Source organism: Hemitrygon akajei, chromosome 11, assembly GCF_048418815.1.
Source record: "Hemitrygon akajei chromosome 11, sHemAka1.3, whole genome shotgun sequence".
NCBI classification, from domain to species: Eukaryota; Metazoa; Chordata; class Chondrichthyes; order Myliobatiformes; family Dasyatidae; genus Hemitrygon; species Hemitrygon akajei.
In genome coordinates, this window is record NC_133134.1 from 10,709,957 (window position 1) to 10,731,858 (window position 21,902).

The following is a 21,902-nucleotide window of genomic DNA, read 5'->3' on the forward strand; positions in this document are numbered from 1 at the left end:
AGCATATAGACATTGTAGTGTTCTCATTCAGGTGTAAAAACTCTGAACCAAGCATTGAGGTAAACTGTAGTCAATGAAGCAGGATCCCAGTAAGATTAACCCTTTACTGTTCACTCTTCCATATTAACGTTGCTTCTATGATGTTTCTTAGTGCGTAGAATGAAAACTTTTCTCACGATGAACCTGCACACACAAGCTCCCTCGCCCTTCCCGTTTTTCCAAACCAGTATTTTCCCACAAGACGCGGCAAAACCGGGTGTGACGTCATCGCATGCCGCGATACACCACAGACAATGAATTTACTTTCAACAACCTTAACTTTAACTAGAAAATAATTGCAAATGAAGTACTAAAGAAGAAATGTAATAAAGCTAAACAAAAGCCTTAGGGCAACACAGACATTAAGAAAGACGATGTGTTGGTGGTTTTGAAATGCATTAAGTTAGATAAGTCACCAGGACCAGATGAGATATACCCCAGTCTACTGTGGGAAGTGAGGCTGAGCCTCTTGCGATGGTCTTTGCATCGTCAATGGGGACAGGAGAAGTACTAGAGGATTGGAGGGTTTCAAATGTTGTTCCCTTGTTGAAGAAAGGGAGTAGAGATATCCCAGGAGTTATAGATCATTTGAGTCTGACTTCAGTGGTTCGCAAGTTCTTGGAGAAGATCCTCAGAGGCAGGAGTTATGAACATTTGGAGTGACATAATCTGATTAGGGATATTCAGCATGGCTTTGTCAAGGACAGGATTTGCCTCACAAGCCAGATTGAATTCTTTGAGGATGTAACTAAATATATTGATGGAGGTAGAGCAGTAGATGTAGTGTGTATGGATTTCAGTAAGGCATTTGATAAGGTTCCCATGTAAGGCTCATTTAGAAAGTAAGAAGGCACGGGATCCAAGGAGATCTTGCTTTGTGGATCCAGAATTGGCTTGCCCACAGAATGCAAAAAGATGAAAAAGTAGAAGGGTGGATTCGTAAGTTTGCTGATGACACAAAGGTTGGGGGTGTTGTGGATAGTTTTAAAGTGTTTTGAAATAGGTACCGAGGCAGCATAATTTAATGGCTTAGAAACAGATACCGAGGGGTTTCCGGTGACATCATTGTTGAGAATGACAGCTTAAGTCACTAGCTCCTCCGAAAAAACGCGTATTAAGCCTCGTTAACCCATCAAATGTACTTCGTAGTATTTTTCGAAAAATATTTGAACTGAAAAGAGGGGCAAGAATGGAGAAAAAGAATGGAAATTAAAAAGCAACAATGCGGAGCCTGCGGCCGAGAAGAGTGTAGCAAGCGGCTCTCCTACCCGACCGCGTGCTAGTGAGGTGGACACTGAGCCTCGTTCAGGCGAAGCGGCGAATATGATCGAAATCCTGAAAGAGATAAGGGAGTTCCAGAAAGAAATAAAGCAGCAGCTACATGATATTAAGTCAGAGCTCGCCAATGTCAATCAAAAAATAGCGGTGGCAGAGACTCGAATTGAGAAGGTGGAAGATCGCGTTCAAAACGTTGAACAAACACTGAGTAAGACGATAAAAATATTAAATCACCAAGAAGGTAAACTGCTTGACCTGGAGGGAAGATCACGGTAGAAAAATATCAGAATATACAACGTTCCCGAAGGAGCGGAGGGCTTGTCTATGACGGAGTTTGTCGCTCTGGAGCTTCCCTGAACTGTGGAGCTGGAAATCGAACGAGCGCATCGCTCACTAGTCCCGAAACCTGTCCGGGATAAGTCACGTTCAATAATAGTTAAATTCCTTCGGGTACAGCACAAAGGCGAAGATTCTACAAAGGGCCTGGGGTAAGAAGAAAGCATTTTTAAACGATAAAGTAATATATTTAGATTACCCCCCCCCCCCCCGCCCCCGCGGTCCTGCAGAAACACAAAGAATACTCTGAAGGAAAGCGAGTACTAAAGCAAAAAAAGATTAGATTAGATTAGATTAGATTTCAAACTCCGTACCCTGCTAAACTTTGAGTGTTTTATGACGACGGGACGTGGTTGTACCAGACAGTGGAAGAGGTGACTACAGAAATGAAGGCCAGAGGGTTGTCCGTCAGCGTGACCAAACCCTGGCGGAGGAATTATCCCGCTCCACTTGGGAAATAGTGTGAGAATTGAGAAGGCAGGAGACGGGAGGAGGCCGAGAGAAGTACATCAGGAAGAGACCAGGAGTTTCCCAAGGACAGTCCTCACCCCCTTCAGAAGAGCCATAAGGTTTGGCTAACTTTAAAAATGTTGAGAAGCTAAACGGAAGCAAAAGTAGATGGTGATATACCTATCTCGAGAAATACTTATTATAATGTGAATTTTTATTACTTAGTTGTTATTCTTTATTCGCTCACTTACTCCTTTATCCCCACCAAAATGAGAATATATATATATGTATGCATATATGTGTATGTATGTAATATATATGTGTGTGGGTGGGTGGGTGTGTGTGCATATATATATATATATATATATATATATGTATATATAGTAGGAGTACACAGGGAAATCTTTTCTGTGTAATGGATTTGTTCACTGACTTTTATGAATACCGCAATGGGGACCCTCAACTCACAAGTAGGAGGGGTTATCCCCCACATCTAAACATTTCCTCTAGCTCAACGCAGGGTCATTTACTAGAGACCTCAGCCTTGGATTCACACATTTGTTGCCATTTGTGTTATTATTTGCGTTTCCTGGTTCTTATTTGTTCAGGGAGTAGATCGATTAAGTTTTATTCTAATTTCAATGATACATTGACAGATAAATACAGATGGCTAAGGACAAGGTAACATTCATTTCTTTTAATGTCAAAGGGCTATTAAATCCAATTAAACGTAATAGAATTTTATCCAAAATGAAAAAAAGAACAAGCCCATGTAGTATATTTGCAGGAAGCTCATTTAAGTGATAATGAGCATAAAAAACTAAAGAGAATGGGCTTCACTAATTTGTTTTTCTCCTCATATAAATCGGGATATAAGAGAGGAGTTGCTATTCTTATCTCAAGTAAGCTAAATTTTGAAAAGGTATTCAAAATGGAAGATAAAGAGGACAGATATATTCTGGTAAGGGGGAATACAGATGGCAATTCAGTTACTCTATTGAATATATATGCACCCCCGGGAAGTGATATTGGTTTCTTTCAGAAAATTACTGATATTATGGTAACGGAAACAGAAGGTCTCCTGATATGTGGGGGAGACTTAAATTTACAATTACAACCAAACTTAGACTCTTCCAATAGAAAAACCTATGAAACAAAATCTTTACATAAGAAAGTTAATACACTTTTTGAGGATGTTGTTGTAATTGATATATGTAGGGAGCTTTTCCCCGACAGAAGGGATTACACTCATTAATCTACTTCCCATTCTGTATATACAAGAATAGACTATTTCATAACACTTGGAAAAGACAAAGACAAAATAAACACTTGTGGAATTGGGACAATAGATGTAAGTGACCATGCACCTATATATTTATCTGTTGATCTTGACCTACAACCAAAGAATACTATTTGGAAACTAAATTCAAGTCTACTCAATGATCCGTACTTTAAGGAACAAATTAAAAAAGAAATTGGTCTCCACTTAGAATTTAATGATAATGGAGAGGTTTCACCTCCCATTTTATGGGATACTCTGAAGGCAGTCTTCAGAGCGAAAATTATAGTGATATCTTCATATAAGAATAAGGAATAAAATATTAGAGGAATTACAAAATAGGCTGAAGGAACTAGAGAAAAAACACAAATTGAATTTGGCACAGGATACATTAGGGGAAATTAAAAGGATTAGGAATGAAATTAACAGTTTGGCTATGCAAGAAACCAGGAAAAATTTAATGTTTCTGAAACAGAGACATTATGAAAGTGGATCGAAATTTATGAAAATACTGGTGTGGAAACTGAAAAAAAAAAGATAGCAGAAAATACAATTCATAGAATTAGGGACCCAAGAACGAAAATGATAAAAAATAAGCTAAGTAAAATTCAAGAAGCTTTTGAAGTGTTTTACAAAACTCTATATTCCAAAGTTCCAGGGGGAAGCATAACCCAAATTGATACCTTCTTGAATTCTCTAGAGTCACCCACTGTAAGCGAAGAACAAAATAGAATGATGACTGCTGACATAACTGAAGTGGAATTAAAAGCTGCAATTAGTAGGCTTAAATTAAGCAAGTCACCAGGATCAGATGGGTATACGGCAGAGTGGTACAAAGAATTAAAAAATCAGTTAATTCCTGTTTTACTCCCCACACTGAACTGGGCTCTAAAGAAGGCACAAATCCCACCCAGTTGGAAGGAAGCGATAATCTCAGCTATACCGAAAGAAGGCGAGAATAAAATGGAATACAGGTCATTTAGACCAATATCCGTTCTTAATGTAGATTATAGGTTATTTACTTCCATCATGGCCAAATGATTGGAGGAGTTTCTACCCATACTGATACATAACGATCAGACAGGTTTTCTACAACAATGCCAGACACAAGACAATATATGAAGGACACTTCAAATTATGGATCCTATACAAAAAAAATAAAATCGAAGCAATAGTGATGAGCGTGGATGCTGAAAAAGCATTTGATTCGGTTAATTGGAATTTACTTTACAGAGTTTTACATAGATTTGGTTTCCAAGACACAATTATTAAAACTATACAGACACTATATGACAATCCTACTGCTAAGATTAAAATCAATGGATATTTATCAAATAGTCCTACCCTAGAAAGGGGCACGAGACAGGATTGTGCATGGTCACCGTTACTCTTCGCATTGTGTCTGGAACCATTAGCTCAATACATCAGACAAAATGAAGATATCAGGGGAATTACTATTAAAGGGGCAGAGCATAAATTTGCTTGTTATGCGGATGACATTTTGATCTATCTAGGGCAAACAACATACTCTTTACCTAAACTGATGCAATCCTTTGAACAATATGGTCAATTATCAGGATACAAGATCGACATAGATAAAACCCAATTACTTTCATATTACTATAGCTCACCAAGAGAAATTGTAAGTCGATACCCCTGGGCATGGCACACAGAGTCTTACAAATATTTTGGCATCATTATGCCAAAAGATTTGGCAAAATTATCAGAATGTAATTATCAGCCTTTATATTAAAAAATTAAGGAAGATGTGGCAAGATGGAACCTGATTCCTTTTTTCAGTCTCAGTTCAAGGATTGAGTCTATTAAAATGAGTATACTGCCCAGTCTGTTATATCTCTTTCAGATCCTACCAATAGAGATGAATCAAAATCAATTCAATGAATGGAACAAGATGTTATCAAGGTATATTTGGCAGGGTAAAAGGCCTAGAGTTCATCTCAAAACTTTGCAATTAGCAAAGGAAAAGGTGGGATGGGGCCTTCCTTCTCTTAGAGATTATTATTTTGCAGCACAGTTGAGAGCTGTGATATGTTGGTGCAACCCATCATATGACGCTCAATGGAAAAACATTGAGGAGCGGGTACTTCCCATCCCCATACAAGCAATTTTGGTTGATAACAACCTGTGAAGGTACATAAATACTATTGCTAACCCATGGGTAAAATTGACTCTTAAAATATGGAAAACTACTATAAAAGAATATAATGTAGAGGGAGATATTGCAATTCTTAAATGGTGTGCATATGACTCGGATTTTACACCAAATAAACTGGATGCTAGATTTAAGGACTGGACAGCTAAAGGAATAACAGTTCTTTGCAACATAATGAAAGAAGGAACACGGTTCAGTTTTGAAATGCTTAAAGAGAAACACTTATAAGAATAACAAGATTTTTATCGGTATTTACAGATGCGACAATATGTTAATAAGATGTTTAAAAATGTAACCAAGGCAAATGCATGCTTGATAGAGCTCTTTAGAAAAGCATATAATTCAGATAATGGTAGTAGAATAATTTCAAGCATGTATAAGGGGTTGTCAAATCTTAAAACACATTCGACTTCATATAGTAAAACAAAATGGGAGAAGGAAGGAGGGATAATTATATCTGAGGAAGAATGGACAACAATATGGAGATATCAATGGAAGTGTACCAGTTCACAGAAATGGAGGGAGTTTGGATGGAAAAACTTGATAAGATATTTTATTACACCCTCTCAGAAATCCCATTATGATAGTAACCTCCCTGTTTGCTGGAGAAATTGTGGAAATCAAAATGCAAATCATTATCATTGTTACGATTGTGGAGTAACTCTGAGGGGCCGAAGGGTGCAAAGTCGCCCCCTCCTTTTTGAGAATCGCAAGATCGCTATTATTTCGGGTCTGAGACCCAGGAAATGAGAGAGATACACATCATGTCAATAATGAGAGAGAGAGAGAGACGCAGGATCACAGCAAAGGCAGTTGCCATAGACAACGCAGAATACACAAGGTTTGGAATGTCTCCTGACATAAGCGGAACGGAGCCACTGTTTACTGCTATTGTCTCTTGGAGAAGGAATTGTGTATTGAGTGCTGTACTATTCATTGAAACCCCTCAGGGTACAACCAGAGTGGTCTGGTTGAGGGATTGCATCATCCCAACCTGATTGGCATCTGAGACCCCGTGAGTGAGAATAAAAGATGGGTCTGGGGAACACCCCTTTAGACACACCAGGAGAAACGCTAGAAATCCAGTGACAGTGTTTTATAGCGAAGCCGGTGAGAGCTCGTGTGTGTCCTCCCTTGCCTGGGTGGCGGGCTCATCACGGAAGAACGGTTTAGCTAAAGGAGAGGTCACACTTGAACAGCCACAACAACGAGACACCGACGGATCAAAATCATAAAGGAAAGTCGGCAAGTTTTTCTCTTTCTCTCTCTCTCCCCAACAATTGCAACACAGCGACAAACAAACAACGGCAGCCTGTGTGAACTGAAATGAACTTTATATTTTCATCGGACAATTCATTATCCCCTAGACAACGACAGAGCTTATTTCTTATTGATTATTATTATACCCGCACTTTTAGGTTTAGTATTGACGACGTATATTATCTGTATATTTGATTGATATTATTTTTGTGTATTTTTACTAATAAATACTGTTAAAAATAGTATCATCAGACTCCAACAGACGTCTCTGTCTTTGCTGGTAAGTAACCCAGTTACGGGGTTCGTAACATCATATTTTTTGGGACTGCTCTGTTATCAAAAACTATTGGAGGGGGATACACAATGCCCTACAAGCCATCTTTAAAAGTGAAATACCCTTAGAGAGTAAGACCATATATTTTGGATATATCCCTCAAGAATGGTTGAAAAGAAATAAATATTTAATGAACATACTGTTGGTGGCTGGTAAAAAGACTCTTACTAGGAAATGGTTATCACAGGAGAGCCCAACTTTAAATACATAGATGGAAATTACAATGGACATTTACAAAATGGAGAAGATAACAACATCTGCTAATCATAAGCTGGAACAATTTGATTCATACTGGGAAAAATGGTTTAACTACATAATGCCTCATAGGCCTGATTTTATTCTCACAAAGCAATGAATCTGTTGTAAAAAAAAAATCACTCCCTACTTGTACATAGTTATTTCCCTTTGCTTGTTTTTTTCTTTCCACTCTTTTCTATAAGTGTATACCTCAGATAAATACTTTGTGGAGATTTGTGATATATATCTGATTATATGATATATATGTACAATGTCTAATATACATCTTACCAAAATGTTTGTTTGATGATGAACTTCAATAAAAAAATAAATTACAAAAAAAGGAAATAGAAACCGATGGGTTGTCAGGGGTAAGATTTTCACACAGAGAGTGGTGGGTGGATGGAATGTACTGCCGGCAGCGGCGATGGAAGCGAAAACATTAGGGTCATTTAAGAACCTTTGAGATAGGTACCTGGAGCTTAGAAAAATAGAGGGCTATGAACTAGGGAAATGCTAGGCAGTCTCTATAGAACATTACGTGGTCGGCACAACATTGTGGGCCGAAGGGCCTGTAATGTGCTGTAAATTTATATATTCTATGTTTATGTTCATACATTTCCCAATGCTTTTTTTTGCCCATTCTTTCAATTTGTTTAAGTCCTGCTGAAATTGCATTGCTTCCTCAGCACAATCTCCCCCTCCACCTATCTTTGTATCATCCACAAACTTTGCCACAAAGCCATCGATTCCATTATGTGAATCACTGATAAAAAGTTTGAGAGGAATTGTCCAATACCGACCCCTTGAGGAACACCAGTCATTAGTCACTGGCAGTCAACCAGAAAAGGCCCTTTTTATTCCCACTGGCTTCCTCCTGCCTGTCAGCTATTCTCCTATTCAGGCTAGTATCTTTCCTGTAACATCATAGGATTTTATCCTGTTACACATTCTCAAATGTGCCACCTTATCAAATGTCTTCAGAAAATCCAAGTGAATGACATGCACTGCCTCTCCTTTGTCCTCCCTGCTTGTTACTTCCTCAAAGAACTCTAACAGATTTGTCAGGCAAGAGTTCCTTTCATGGAAACCATGCTAACTTTCACTTATTTTATCATTAGTCTCCATGTACCCCAAAATCTCATCCTTAATATTAGTCTCCAACACTTTCCCAACCACTGAAGTCAGGCTAACTGGCCTATAATTACCTTTCTTTTGCTGTCCTCCCTTCTAAAAGTGTGCAGTGACATTGCAATCTTCCAGTGGTCCAATACCAACTCTCACCTACCTATTACTCTATATAAAACTGAAAAAACGTTTGATATTCTGCTTTAGATTATTGCAACTCTGCCCTTATATTTCATCTTTTCCTTTCATAGTGATTTTTTAGTTGCCTTTTGTTGGATTTTAAAAGCTTCCCACTCACTTTTGCATGGCTTTTATGCAGTCCATAACTTCCCTTGTCAGGCACGGTTGGCCACCTCTGCCATTTGAGAACAAATTCTTCTGAGGGACATATCTATCCCCTGTGCCTTGTGAACTGTTCCCAAAAACTTCCACCATCTCTTCTCTGCCACCATCCCTGCCAGTATCCTCCTCCAATACACCTGGGTAGGCTCCTCTCTCATGCCTCTGTAATTCCCTTTATTCCACTGTGATACTCATACGTGTGACTTATTTGACTCCTTCAAATTGCAGTATGAATTCAATTGTATTATGATCACTGCTTCCTAAGGGTTCCTTTACATTAACTTCCCTAAGAAAATCTCAGTTATTACACAACACCCAATCTAAGATAGCCTTTCCACAAGTAGGCTCAAGCACAAGTTGCTCTAAATAACCATCTCGCAGACATTCAATAAATACCCTTTCTTGTGATCCACCACCAACCTAATTTTCCCAATCCCCTTGCGTATTGACATCTCCAATTGAAGTTGTGTCATTACCTTTATTCCATGCCTTTTCCAGCTCTCTTTGCAATCTCAACCTCATATCCTGGGTACTTTTTGGAGGCCTATATGTGATGTCCATAATGGTTTTTTTTAACCCTTGTGATTTCTTAACTCCACCCACAAAAATTCAACATTGTCTGACCATATGTCTCCTCTTTCTAAAGATGGAATTCCATCTCTTACCAACAGAGCTTCTCCACTGCCCATAGCTTCCTGCCTATCCTATGGATACAATGTATATCCTTTGATGTTAAGATGGCAAATATGGCCTTCCTTCTGCCATGACACCGTGATGCCCACAATGTCGTACCAACCAATCTCTAATCACACCATGAGTTCATCCACCTTATTCTGAATGCTATTGGCCTTTAAATACAGCACCTCCAGCCCTGCATTCCTTGCCCTTTTGCATTTTGCCTCTGGGTACAATTTAACTCTTTGCTCTGTCTGCATTTGTACCCAATCATTGGCTTGTTCTTCCTTACTTTCATGTTACATCCATCAGCTACTTTTAACCCTGCTGGCTCATCCTTAGCTCTATCATATTGGTCTCCATCACCCTGCCATATTAGTTTAAACCACTTCCAACCGCTCCAGTAAACCTCCAAGTGCACCAAATCCTCATCGCTAATAATGGACTCCAACATCTTCCCAACCTCTGAAGTCAAGTTGACTAGTCTATAATTTTCTGTCTTCTGCCTCCCTCACTTCTTAAATAATGAAATAGTTTTTGCAATTTTCCAATCATCTGGAACCATTCCAGAATCAAGTGATTCTTGAAAGGTCATTCATAATGCCTCCATAAACTCTTCAGCTATCTCTTTCAAACCTGAGGGTGCAATCCATCAGGTCCAGATGACTTATCTACCTTCAAGCCTTTCAGCTTCCCAAGCACCATCTCCCTGCTTCACTCTACCCCACACTTTCCAATTTGTAGCATGCAGCTGGTGTCTTTAATAGAGAAGACTGATGCAAAATACTGATTGAGTTCATCCAACATTGCTTTGCCTCCCATTGCCACATAGCAAGCATAATTTTCCAATGGTCCAGTATCAAACCTAACCTCTCTTTCACTTGTAATATGTCTGAAAAAGCTTTTGCTATCCATTGTTATATTTCCACTGTTTATCTGTTATTATTATTTAAGGCTAACTTACCTCATATTTCATCTTCTCTCTCCTTATTGCTTTTATAGTTACCTTCTGATGGTTTTTACAATGTTCCTAATCCTCTAAGTTCCCACTACCTTTTGCCCTTTCTTTTGCTTTTATTTTATCTTTGACCTCTCTTGTCAGCCGTGGTTGCCTCATCCTCCCTTTGGAATACTTCTTCTTTTGGATGAATCTCTCTTGACCCTCTAAGAGCATCAATGAAATATATTACAATCATCATGTAAAATTAATGGCTAATTCATGCTGAACAAAGCACTGAACCAGAGGTAGGTGTTTAAATCCCAACCAATATCTCTGGAAGGGAAAAAAGAGTTCTAGAGTGTCATCAGAAATAAATGTCACTTGTTGTCAATGAAGCACATTACAGTTGTTATAACATTGTAACAGTCCAATTCTGCACAGCATATTCGACTGTGATTTCAATGAACCAGAGACAGGTGTGCAAATCTTACCGTGGTTACTGAGGGATTAAATTCCAGGTACTTAAATAAATCTGGATTTCTATAAAGATGGTAGCATGCAAACTGTGAGCCATTTGGGAGCGTACCTGCTGCTGTTTTAATGTGAACGCATCAATAAAGCTCCTTGGATCATTTGCATCCAGTGTCTGGTAGTTCTTGGTTACAAAGTTTTTTACAAACCCACAATTTAAGTTTCGATTTTTCAGCATTTTCTTGTGTGAACCAGGTAGAAATCCCAGTATGGGAAATGCATTATAAAGCTGTAACGTAAAAACATTGCTATCAATATATTTGTTCTGAAATACAAGGAAGTCCTGATGGGTGTTTACAACCTCTCTCTATCCCAGGTATGGTTCTAGAATGCTTCAAAGCAGCCACTGTTATTCCAATCCTCAGGACATCAGCAGCAATATGTCCTAATAACTACAGACCTGTGGCACTCACTCCCATAGCTGCCAAGTGCTTGGGACAATTGGTCATGTCCCATATCAAGGATGTCATGCTGGTTACCTTGGACCAGCATCAGTTTGCCTACAAGGTGAATAGATCAACTGAAGGTGCCATTTCTGTCGCCCTCCACACCGTCATGGAACACCGAGATCACAAAGACAGCTACGTCAGGATGTTTTTCATTAATTGCAGCTCTGTCTTTATTAAAACACTACCAAACAAGTGCTGTCAAGCTCCACAGTCAAGGTCTTGGCACATCAACCTTCAATGAGATCTTGAACATCTTATTTGTTCCCAGATGGTGAACCAAGTCAAGTGTGCATTAACCCGACTCACAACCCCCCAAACCTGAACACCGGTGTCCCACAGAGGTATGTTCTGAACACAATTGAGTATTCTCACTGCATCTATACCTGCCCTCTTGCTCATGTTACAAACTCAATCATCACATTTGTAGACGACACTAAACCCAAGAAAGAACAAATCGGGAGGAGGTGCCGAAACTCTGTCTGATTGGTGCAGGAACCAGAACCTAGCACTCAACATCAAGAAAACAAAATATGATAATTGACTTCAGGAAGGCAAGATGTCCTGACCAAACAAGCCCTGTTATTCATAAATGGTGAGGTAGCGAAAAGGGATTCCAGCTTCACGTTTTTGTGGATTAACATCACTGAGAAACTTTCTTAATCTGTCAAAACAACCACGATAGTAGAGAGGGCACAGTCCACAGCAAGGAAGACTATCATGTCATGCAGCGGGATCTGGACCAACTACAAAAATAGGCTGAAAAATGGCAGACGGAATGGAATGCAGACAAGTGTGAGGAGTTGCACTTTGGGAGGACTAACCAGAGTAGGTCATACACAGTGAATGGTGGGGCTCTGAAGAATGTGGTAGAACAAAAGGATCAGGGAATATAGGTCCATCATTCATTGAAGGTGGTGTCACAGGTTGATATGGTTGTAAAGAAAGCTTTTTGGCACTCTGGCCTTCATAAATCAAAGTATTGAGTAGAGGAGGTGGGATGATATGTTGATGTTGTATAAGACACTGGTGAGTATTGTGTGCAGTTTTTGTCACTTTCCTACAGGAAAAAATACAGAGGAAAGTTATAAGGTCATTACTGGGTCTCGGGGTCCTGAGTCTCGGGGTCTCGGAGCACTAGTAAGCTAGTGCAGATCAACATGTGGCTGAAGACATGGTGCAGGAGGGAGGGCTTCAGATTTATAGATAATTGGGCAGTTTTCCAGCAAAGGTGGTTTACATCTGAACTGGAGGGGGACAAATATTCTTGCAGGTAGGTTTGCTCGAGAGGCTCCAGTGGATTTAAACTAGATATGAGGGGGGAGGGGAACCAGAGTGTAGGAACAGATGTATGGGAGAAGGAAGAAAAAGAAGACAGTAAAGTTCTTTGTACTGTTAGAGATAAACAGAGAGGAAGAGGTAGAGAATTTCTTAAATGCATTTATTTTAATGCTAGGAGCATTGTAAGAAAGGTGGATTAGCTTAGAGCATGGATTGATACCTGGAAATATGATGTTGTAGCTATTAGTGAAACATGGTTGCAGGAGGGGTGTGATTGGCAACTAAATATTCCTGCTTCAGGTGTGATAGAAATGGAGGGACAAGAGGGGGAGGTGTTGCATTGATTGTCAGAGAAAATATTACAGCGGTGCTCTGGCAGGATAGATTAGAGGGCTCGTCTAGGGAGACTATTTGGGTGGAATTGAGGAATGGGAAAGCTGTAGTAACATTTATAGGGGTGTATTATAGACCACCTAATGGGGAGCGAGAATTGGAGGAGCAAATTTGCAAGGAGATAGCAGATATTTGTAGTAAGCATAGTGTTGTGATTGTGGGGGATTTTAATTTTCCACACATAGACTGGGAAGCACATACTGTAAAAGGGATGGTTGGTTTGGAGGTTGTAAAATGTGTGCAGGATAGTTTTTTGCAGCAATACATAGAGATACCGACTAGAGAAAGGGCAGTGTTGGATCTTCTGTTAGGGAATGAAATAGGTCAGGTGACGGAGGTATGTGTTGGGGAGCACTTTGGGTCCAGTGATCACGATGCCATTAGTTTCAATACAATTATGGAGAAGGATAGGCAGGTTCAGTATTGTCATTTAAAGTAAAATTGGATAGGTATATGGACAGGAAAGGAATGCAGGGTTATGGGCTGACTGCGGGTCAGTGGGACTAGGTGAGAGAAAGCATTCAGCATGGACTAGAAGGGCCGAGATGGCCTGTTTCTGTGCTGTAATTGTTATATAGTTATGGTTATATGGTTTATTCCTTGGAACGTAGAAGATTGAGAAGAGATTTGATAGAGATATACAAAATTATGAGGGGAATAGATAGGTTAAATGCAAGCAGACTTTTACCACTGTGGTTGGATGGGAGAATTATAAGTCCTGGGTTAAGGCTGAGAAGTGAAAAGTTTAATTGAAACATGAGGGGAAACTTCTTCACTCAGAGGATCATGATAGTGTGGAACAAACTGCCAGTGCAGGTGGTCCATGCGAACTCAAGATCAATGTTTAAGAGAAGTTTAGATTGGTATATGGATGTTTGCAGTATGGAGGACTATGATCCCAGTACAGGTCAATAGGAGGGAGTAGCAGTTTAAATAGCTCAACATTAGCTTGATGGGCCAAAGGGCCTGTTTCTGCATCATACTTTACTATGACTTTAGAACCGTGATAATACCACCAGAGGGTCTTAAGGAGAGCTAATCTGCCCAAAATTTCTGCCAACTTTTATCCAAGTGTGCAAAAGAGAGCATACTGGCAGACAATGTCACAGTGTTGTACTCTAGCTGCAGTAAGACAGATCACACAACACTCCAATGACTGATTAGTGTGGCTCAGCAGATCATTATCAAAATTTTCACACCACCTTTAAAGTTTATACCTCAGGCAGTTAATCTGATCAACCATTCTAGTTGGAACCCATACCTTGCTCTATTAACCCCCACTCCTCTCCCGTCTTAATGTATTGTAAACACTTAAAACCACTTTTATAATTTTGTTTGCATTGTAAATATATGCTGTTATTTATGGATTTCTGCACATTTTATTCGATATCTTTACTTGAACCTCTAAATTTATATTTCATGTAATTATTTATTCTTTGCAATCATTGAATATTGTTTTCTTGCCATGTCAACACACTGACCATACTGGACCCATACTAGAAGGTCAAAACCCTGCTTAACTCTGTCACGAAATGTCAGAATGACTGGGCTGCGAGAATCCTCTCTTCCGTAAAGCATTGAACAGGCTGACAGGGCTTCCATCTAGAAGATTGACCCTCTTCGAAATAAGAACTAAAACTCTGAGATGGAAAATGAAGGCAACACTGTGGCTGAAAGGAATAACTAAATATAAAACGAATATTACTCGTCTTCAGAGTCAATTGACTCGACAATCTAATTTGTCAGGCAAGGCTGAATGCAAGCAGGCAGCGATTTGTTGCTGTGATTCGCTCAAGTCAAGCCAAGCGCTATGACCAAAAAGAATGGAGTTAAATCACAATGAAATGGTAGTTTGCTGACACGTGCATATACCGGCGCATCTGCTGTATTTGTGTGTTGCCCAATCCGTGGTTGTGATGCACCATTTTGAGTTACTGTCACCTTCCGGTCAGCTTGAACTGGCCTGGACATTCTCATCTGACCTCTCTCTTTAATAAGGCATTTTCGCACACAGAACTGCTGTATTTTTGCACACAGAACTGGATGTATTTTTTGTTTTTGATTTTGCACCATTCTCTGTAAACTCCAGAGACTGTTGAGCATGAAAGTTCCAGCAGATCAGAAGTTTCTGAGACGCAGAACCCATTCCATCTGGCACCAACAATCAATACCAATGACCATAGTAAATTGGAAGGAGATGCTGGCAGGGATGACAGCAGAACAACAATGGCTTGAGTTTCTGGAAAAATGAGGAAGGTGCAGGACAGATTTATTCCAAACACAAAGAAATACTCAAATGGGAAAATAGTACAGCCGTGGGTGACAAGGGAAGTGAAAGCCATTGCAAAAGGAAAGAGAGGGAATGCAACAAAGTAAAAATTAGCAGGAAGATAGAGGATTGAAAAGCTACAGAAAGCAGCTCAAAGATTAATTAGGAGAGAAACAATAAAATATGCTAGCAAACACAATCGAGGTGGATAGAAAAAAGCTTCTTCAAGTATATAAAAGATAAAAGAAAGATGACAGAGGATCTAGGACCACAAGAAAATGAGGCTAAAGAAATTAACGATGTACAAAGAGATGGCAAATGAACTAAATGAGTATTTTGCATCTGTCTTCGCTATGGAGGACACTAGCATGTGCCAGGTGTTGAAGGGTGTGAGGGAAGAGAAGTGAGTGCAGTTACTATTACAAAGGGAGAAGTTGCTCAAAAAGCTGAAAGACCCAAAGGTGCAAAAGACACCCACACCAGATGAACTGCACCCGAGGGTTCTGAAAGAGGTAGTGGTAGAGATTGTGGATTTTCAGATGGTCTTTGACAAGGTGCCACATGAAGCTGCTTACCAAGTTAAGAGCCCATGCTGTGTTTCTGAAAAGTTACGAGCATGGTGAGAGTATTGGCTGATTGGTTGGAGTTAGCGAGTGGGAATCAAACGTTCCTATTCTGGTTGGTTGCCAGTGACTAATGGTGTTCCACAGGGGTCGGTGTTGGGACTGCTTCTTTTTATACGGTATATCAGTCATTTAGACAATGGAATAGGTGGCTTTGTAGCCAAGTTTTCAGATGGTACAGAGATTTGTGGAGGGGCAGGCAGTGTTGAGGAAACAGGAAGGCTGCAGAAGGACTTAGATACATTACAAGAACAGGCAAGAAAGTGGCCCAATTCTGTTCCTGCATCTTATGGTCTTATTCCATGGTCCAGATCACATTTCCTCCCCTTTCTGATACTTGGTCTGAACGACAACTGAACCTTTTGGTCATGTCAGCATGCCCCCATGCATTGAGTTACTGCCACCTGATTGGCGGATCAAATATTTGCATTAACGAGCAGGTGTACAGGTGTATCACCTGGAGTGTATATTTACAATTCTGGTGAATGATGAGATTTACCTGAACCACAGGAGAACCAGCAAGCTGAAAGTTTTCATTCACTCTCTTTACCAAAGCAATGAATGTCTTGTCTTCATAATCAAATCTATCACCAAAAACTATGGAACAGATGATATTGGCCACAGCAGCATTTAACTGAATGGTTGGATTGAATTCTTGGCCTGCAGAAACACAGATCATTGACAAGTTACTGACAATGCAGAATACCGCTGGACTCTTTATTATGTACCCCAAATAGTATTTCAATTTCCTCTTTTAATTCAGCATATATCTGTTTTTTTTTCCTTTTTGATTTCTGTAAGTTGTTTGGGTTTTAAATGGATATATCCATCAATTACATAATAATTTTTCTGGTAACCACTTCATCTTGTATTGCCACAAGGAACCCAGAGCTTCTGGGGAGAGGGCTCCAACTCTGATCCAGGCATTCATTTAGTTGTCACTGACTTGATACCCGATTTTCCTCCACTTCTGAAAATTAGAGGGCAGGTTTAAAGCTGAACAAAAACATCGGGGGCTTAGAGAGTCGGCCTGGAAATGCCTTGGTAATTTTAATAGGACGGTTGTTTTATTTTTGATTGTTAATAGACATGGGGGTTATTGTACAACAACGTTTCATCAGATGTTGAAGGAATTTCACAAGTATTGGGTGTAGTTTATATATATAAGTATTTCTATTAACCATGAGTGAGACTGAATTAAATCATTTTTGGTAATTACTAGACAACGGAGTGATGCGTTGGGGCACCCTTTGAGAGAATCGAAATAGAGCTGCCCAGTCCTGCCCTTTTGCTCCGCTTGGTGTCGCTGCTGAGGCTGGCCGTGCACATGCGTCGTGGTGTCGCGTCCCGATATCCATGATGGTGGATCGGCTCTCAGGTGAAAGCGGGGCTATTGATTTTGGCGAATGAGCAATTTTATACGAATATGTAACGCTGAACTTTGCCTGCATTCTGTAAGTTAGCGCATTTTAAGTCGATTTAGCAAAAAAAAGTGCCGCTGTAATGCACCATTTCCGCTAATTGGAGGTCGCAAAACAGTCAAACAGAGGACGAGAGTTTTAGTAGTATATAGATTATAAAATGATGAAAAAATTTCTGCTTTTCTCTAGGTTGAATTAGATTTATAGAATTCATGATCAGTTGTTCTTCACATCCTTTCACACCCTTATGGCACCCTTTCTGCTCTTCTCTGAGTTTACTGCGGTTATAAGTTTGTCGTGATCATTTGCAAGATGCACGACGTTACAATTTTATATATTGTTTATAAACAATTAATAGGATGATATTTTGATAATAGGGCATCAGTTGTGATTTCTCTTTTAGGCAAGCGATATGCTTTACCTTCTTTCCAAAATTTGGACACTTTTTTCAGGATATTTAAGAAAATTATTGATATATATCAGTAGTTAAGGATGAATACAAGCAAATTTTTTATACACCAATAGTCATGAATACTATCATTGCTGCTACTTTTCCAGTTGGGGTAATTTATCTATCTACCTATATACTGTATACTATATATAGGTAGTATATATAGTACCTGTATACTGTATGCTATACTGTATAGTTTGACAAACAAACTGTTTGTCTGTTTGTTGCCTCCAATTAGCACAAATGGTGCATTACAGCGGCACTATTTCAGGCTAGATCGACTTAAAATGCGCTAATTTACAGAATGCAACAACCTGAGCCAATCCCACCTTTCATGGAAACTGCGACATGACACCACGACGCATGCGCACAGCCAGCCTCGGCAGCGCCTGACGATGCTCACAGCAGCGACACAGTGATCGGGCAATTTTTGGAGTGAATAAAGACGAAGTCACACAGTATTTGACAGGCATATATATTGGGCCCTCTGAAGCTGTCTGTTCGATACTTGGATTTCCAATTCACAAGAGGGAACCAGCTGTTGTTCGCCTTGAAATGCACCTTCCCCAACAGCATCAAGTATTCTTTCGAGATAATGCTGCTGTGCAACTGAATAATGATATGGCAAGAACCAGTTTAACGGAATTCATGGATCTTTGCACTCGCGATCCATTTGCAAGAACCCTGTACTATGCGGATCTTCCCAGATTCCACACTTGGACTAATAAGAGATGGGAAAGAAGGAGAATGGGGAAAAGAGTGGAGGAGTACTCCGGGATTTTTGAAGCAAATGTTCTGGGTCGAGTGTATACTGTTTCTCCATGACGTGGTGACCTCTACTATTTGAGAGTTCTTCTTCATCACATAAAAGGACCAGTATCTTTCGAATCATTGAAAACACATGATGGAGATATCCTTCCATCATTCAAAGATGTCTGCAGAGAGAGAGGATTGTTGCAAACTGATGATCATTGGCAACAAACTATGGAAGAAGCAGAGAGAACAAGAATGCCCAGGCAGTGAGAGATTTGTTTGTCGTCTTGCTAACCAACACTGAAATCAACAATCCACAGCAATTGTGGAACCGGTTCAAGAGTGCAATGTCTGAAGATTTCTTACAAATGGAGAGGAGAACTATCAATGATTCTAATATCATGATCGATGAGAGGCATTATGGACAAGCTCTTCTGTATTTCCAACAGAAACTTGAGAACTTGGGCAAAACACTTGAAGAATTTAACTTGCGAACACCAAAAAATGGTACAATTACTCAAAGTGCTGGCAATCTGGAATTATTGTGTGAACTGCAATACAGCAGAGATGAACAGCAGGAATTTGTTTCACAGAAGGAGCCCCTATTGAATAATGAGCAAAGAGAAGTATATGAATATGTGTGCGACTGCTTGGAAAGGAATCTCTCTTCAATGATTTTCATTGATGCACCAGGAGGAACAAGCAAGACATTTATCATCAACTTGATCCTCGCTAAAGTTAGGGGAGATGGAGGTGTTGCTATTGCTGTAGCATCATCAGGTATTGCAGCAACATTGATGCCTGGTGGTTAGACAGCGCATTCAAAGTTCAAAATATCTCTCAAAGTCAATGAAGATGCCTTTTGTAACATTGATAAAAACACCAATACTCCAAAATGCGAGGCTTATTGTCTGGGATGAGCTTATTGTCTGCCCCATGATAAGGCGGGAGAGCTTCGAAGCCATGGACTGGACTCTTGGTGACGTATGTGGCAAGAATGAGGCCTTTGGGGGTATTTCAACCATTTGCTGTGACGATTTCCGTCAGCTTCTAGCAGTTGTGAAACGCGGAAATGATGCTGATGTGGAGAATTCATGCATAAAAAAACTCCTACTTATGGAGAAGCTTCATCCAGTTTCAATTGAAGAGAAACATGCGATTGAGTGAGGGAGAAGAACGATATTCTGAGTTCTTATTGGATGTTGGAGAAGACAAAATTGAGAAAAATGAAAACGATTAAATTGAATTACCTGAAGATATGATTCTGCCAGAAAAACTATGGAAGAAAGCATTGATTTCATCTACCTGACATTCGACAATCCTGCAGAACTGTTCTCGATGAATTCTATCTTGTTTCCTCTTAATGAGATGATGCAAAAAATAAACTTCACATGCATTAGACTTTTCCCTGGAATCATGAAAGAATACTGTTCCTTCAATGCCATAAGCGAAGTAGCTAAAGCCACTCATTTGCCAACAGAATTCCTTGACTCAGTCAAACTCTCTGGATTGCCACCACATAAACTGGAATTGCAGAGGGGATCTCCTATCATTTCAATGAGGAACTTGGATCCACCAAGGCTTTGCAATGGAACATGAATGATGGTGGAAGAACTGCACAGCCATCTCATCGTAGCAAAAATAAACATTGGTGCATTCAAAAAAGACATTGTCATGATCCCAAGAATTACTCTCAATTTATCAGAAGGGGAAGATGTCCCTCTTCAGCGGAGCCAGTTTCCAATACAATCATGCTTTGCTTTGACTATACATAAGGCCCAAGGCCAAACCATGGAGAATGTGTTGATTTATCTGGAGAATCAGGTATTCCAGCATTATCAGCTGTATGTAGCTTTAAGCCGGGGGAAAAGAAATGAAAATGTTAGAGTATTCTGGAAGGGTGGGAGATCAACCAGAAATTCTGTCATCAAAAGTGCCCTTCGTTAAATGAGGAGGAGCTGTATTTGTCCTGCTACACTTCTTTCTTCTTTAATAAACTGAGTTTTTCTTCATTAATTTCCAAAGCACATCACATCAGATTGCACTGCCTTTCTCTCAAAGTGTGCCCCAACAGGTCACCCTGTTGTCTAGTTGTTATTATCTGTTCATATTTACACAATTAGCATCATTGGTTGTTGGTCGGTGTTTGTTTGAGTGTTGTTTTTCTTTGATTCTATTGTTTTTCATTGTTCTATTGTGAATGCCTGCAGGAAAATGACTCTCGGGGTACTAACTTGTGACATAATGTATATGTACTTGGACTCTAAATTTACTTTGAAAGTACAGAGGAAATGTTAGTAAGTATTCCACAGAGAGTGGTGAGTGCATGAAAAGTGCTGGTAGAGGCAGATTTATTAGAGACATTTAAGAAACTCCTAGATAGGCACATGAATGATCAAAAAATGGAGGGCTATGTCAGAGGGAAGGGTTAGATTAATAATCTTACAGTAGGTTAAAAGGACAACACAATATCCTGGGCTGAAGGGCCTTCACTATGCTATAATGTTCTATGTTCTATGCTTTTTATGTTTACTCACTTGGACTTACCTTTATGGGATTCAAACATTTTTATCAGGAAATGGGCTTCCTCAGTGATTTTATCTTCAATAGTTTTCTTGCCCATCCCAAAGTCCCGTAGAGTGGACATGGTGAACCTTCGCATTTGCCTCCACGATTCGCCGTTTCCAAAAATAATCCCTATAATTATTGTGACAACTTGTCAATGCAACCTGCTACCCAAATTAAAACTGGTCAAAAATGAGTAAATATGTTTTCTATCTAATGGAGTTATAAATGCTGACCTATTACCTCCAGACTCACGTTAGGCAATTCACTACTCAACTCTTAATTTAGAGCTTGCATTTTATTGTCTCAATACAAATATCAATTGCCAGAGTAGGTTGTACACATTGAATGGTGGGGCTCTGAAGAGTGCGGTAGAACAAAAGGATCAGGGAATATAGGTCCATCATTCATTGAAGGTGGTGTCACAGGTTGATATGGTTGTAAAGAAGGCATTTTGACACATTGGCCTTCATAAATCAAAGTAGCGAGTACAAGAGATGGGATGATATGTTGATGTTCTATAAGAGACTGGTGAAGTCTAATTTGGACTAATGTGTGCAGATTCCATCACTTTCCTACAGGAAAAAATACAGAGAAAATTTATTATGATGTTACTGGGTCTGGAGGTCCTGTGGTATCTGGAAAATTTGAATAGGTTAGGAGTTTATTCCTTGGAACATAGAAGACTGAGAGGAGAT

At 39.6% G+C, this 21,902-nt stretch overlaps 1 protein-coding gene across 1 annotated transcript in view; it reads right to left on the minus strand.

Annotated features, from left to right (window-relative positions):
* LOC140736324 (uncharacterized) overlaps positions 1-21,902 on the minus strand; it is a 134,035-nt gene that overhangs the window by 9,149 nt on the left and 102,984 nt on the right. The window contains exons 13-15 of the mRNA XM_073062329.1: positions 21,187-21,336; positions 16,514-16,674; positions 11,058-11,231 (exon numbers count right to left, since the gene is read on the minus strand). Of these exons, the coding sequence (XP_072918430.1) occupies positions 11,058-11,231; positions 16,514-16,674; positions 21,187-21,336 (485 nt within the window). The remainder of the gene's footprint in view (positions 1-11,057; positions 11,232-16,513; positions 16,675-21,186; positions 21,337-21,902) is intronic.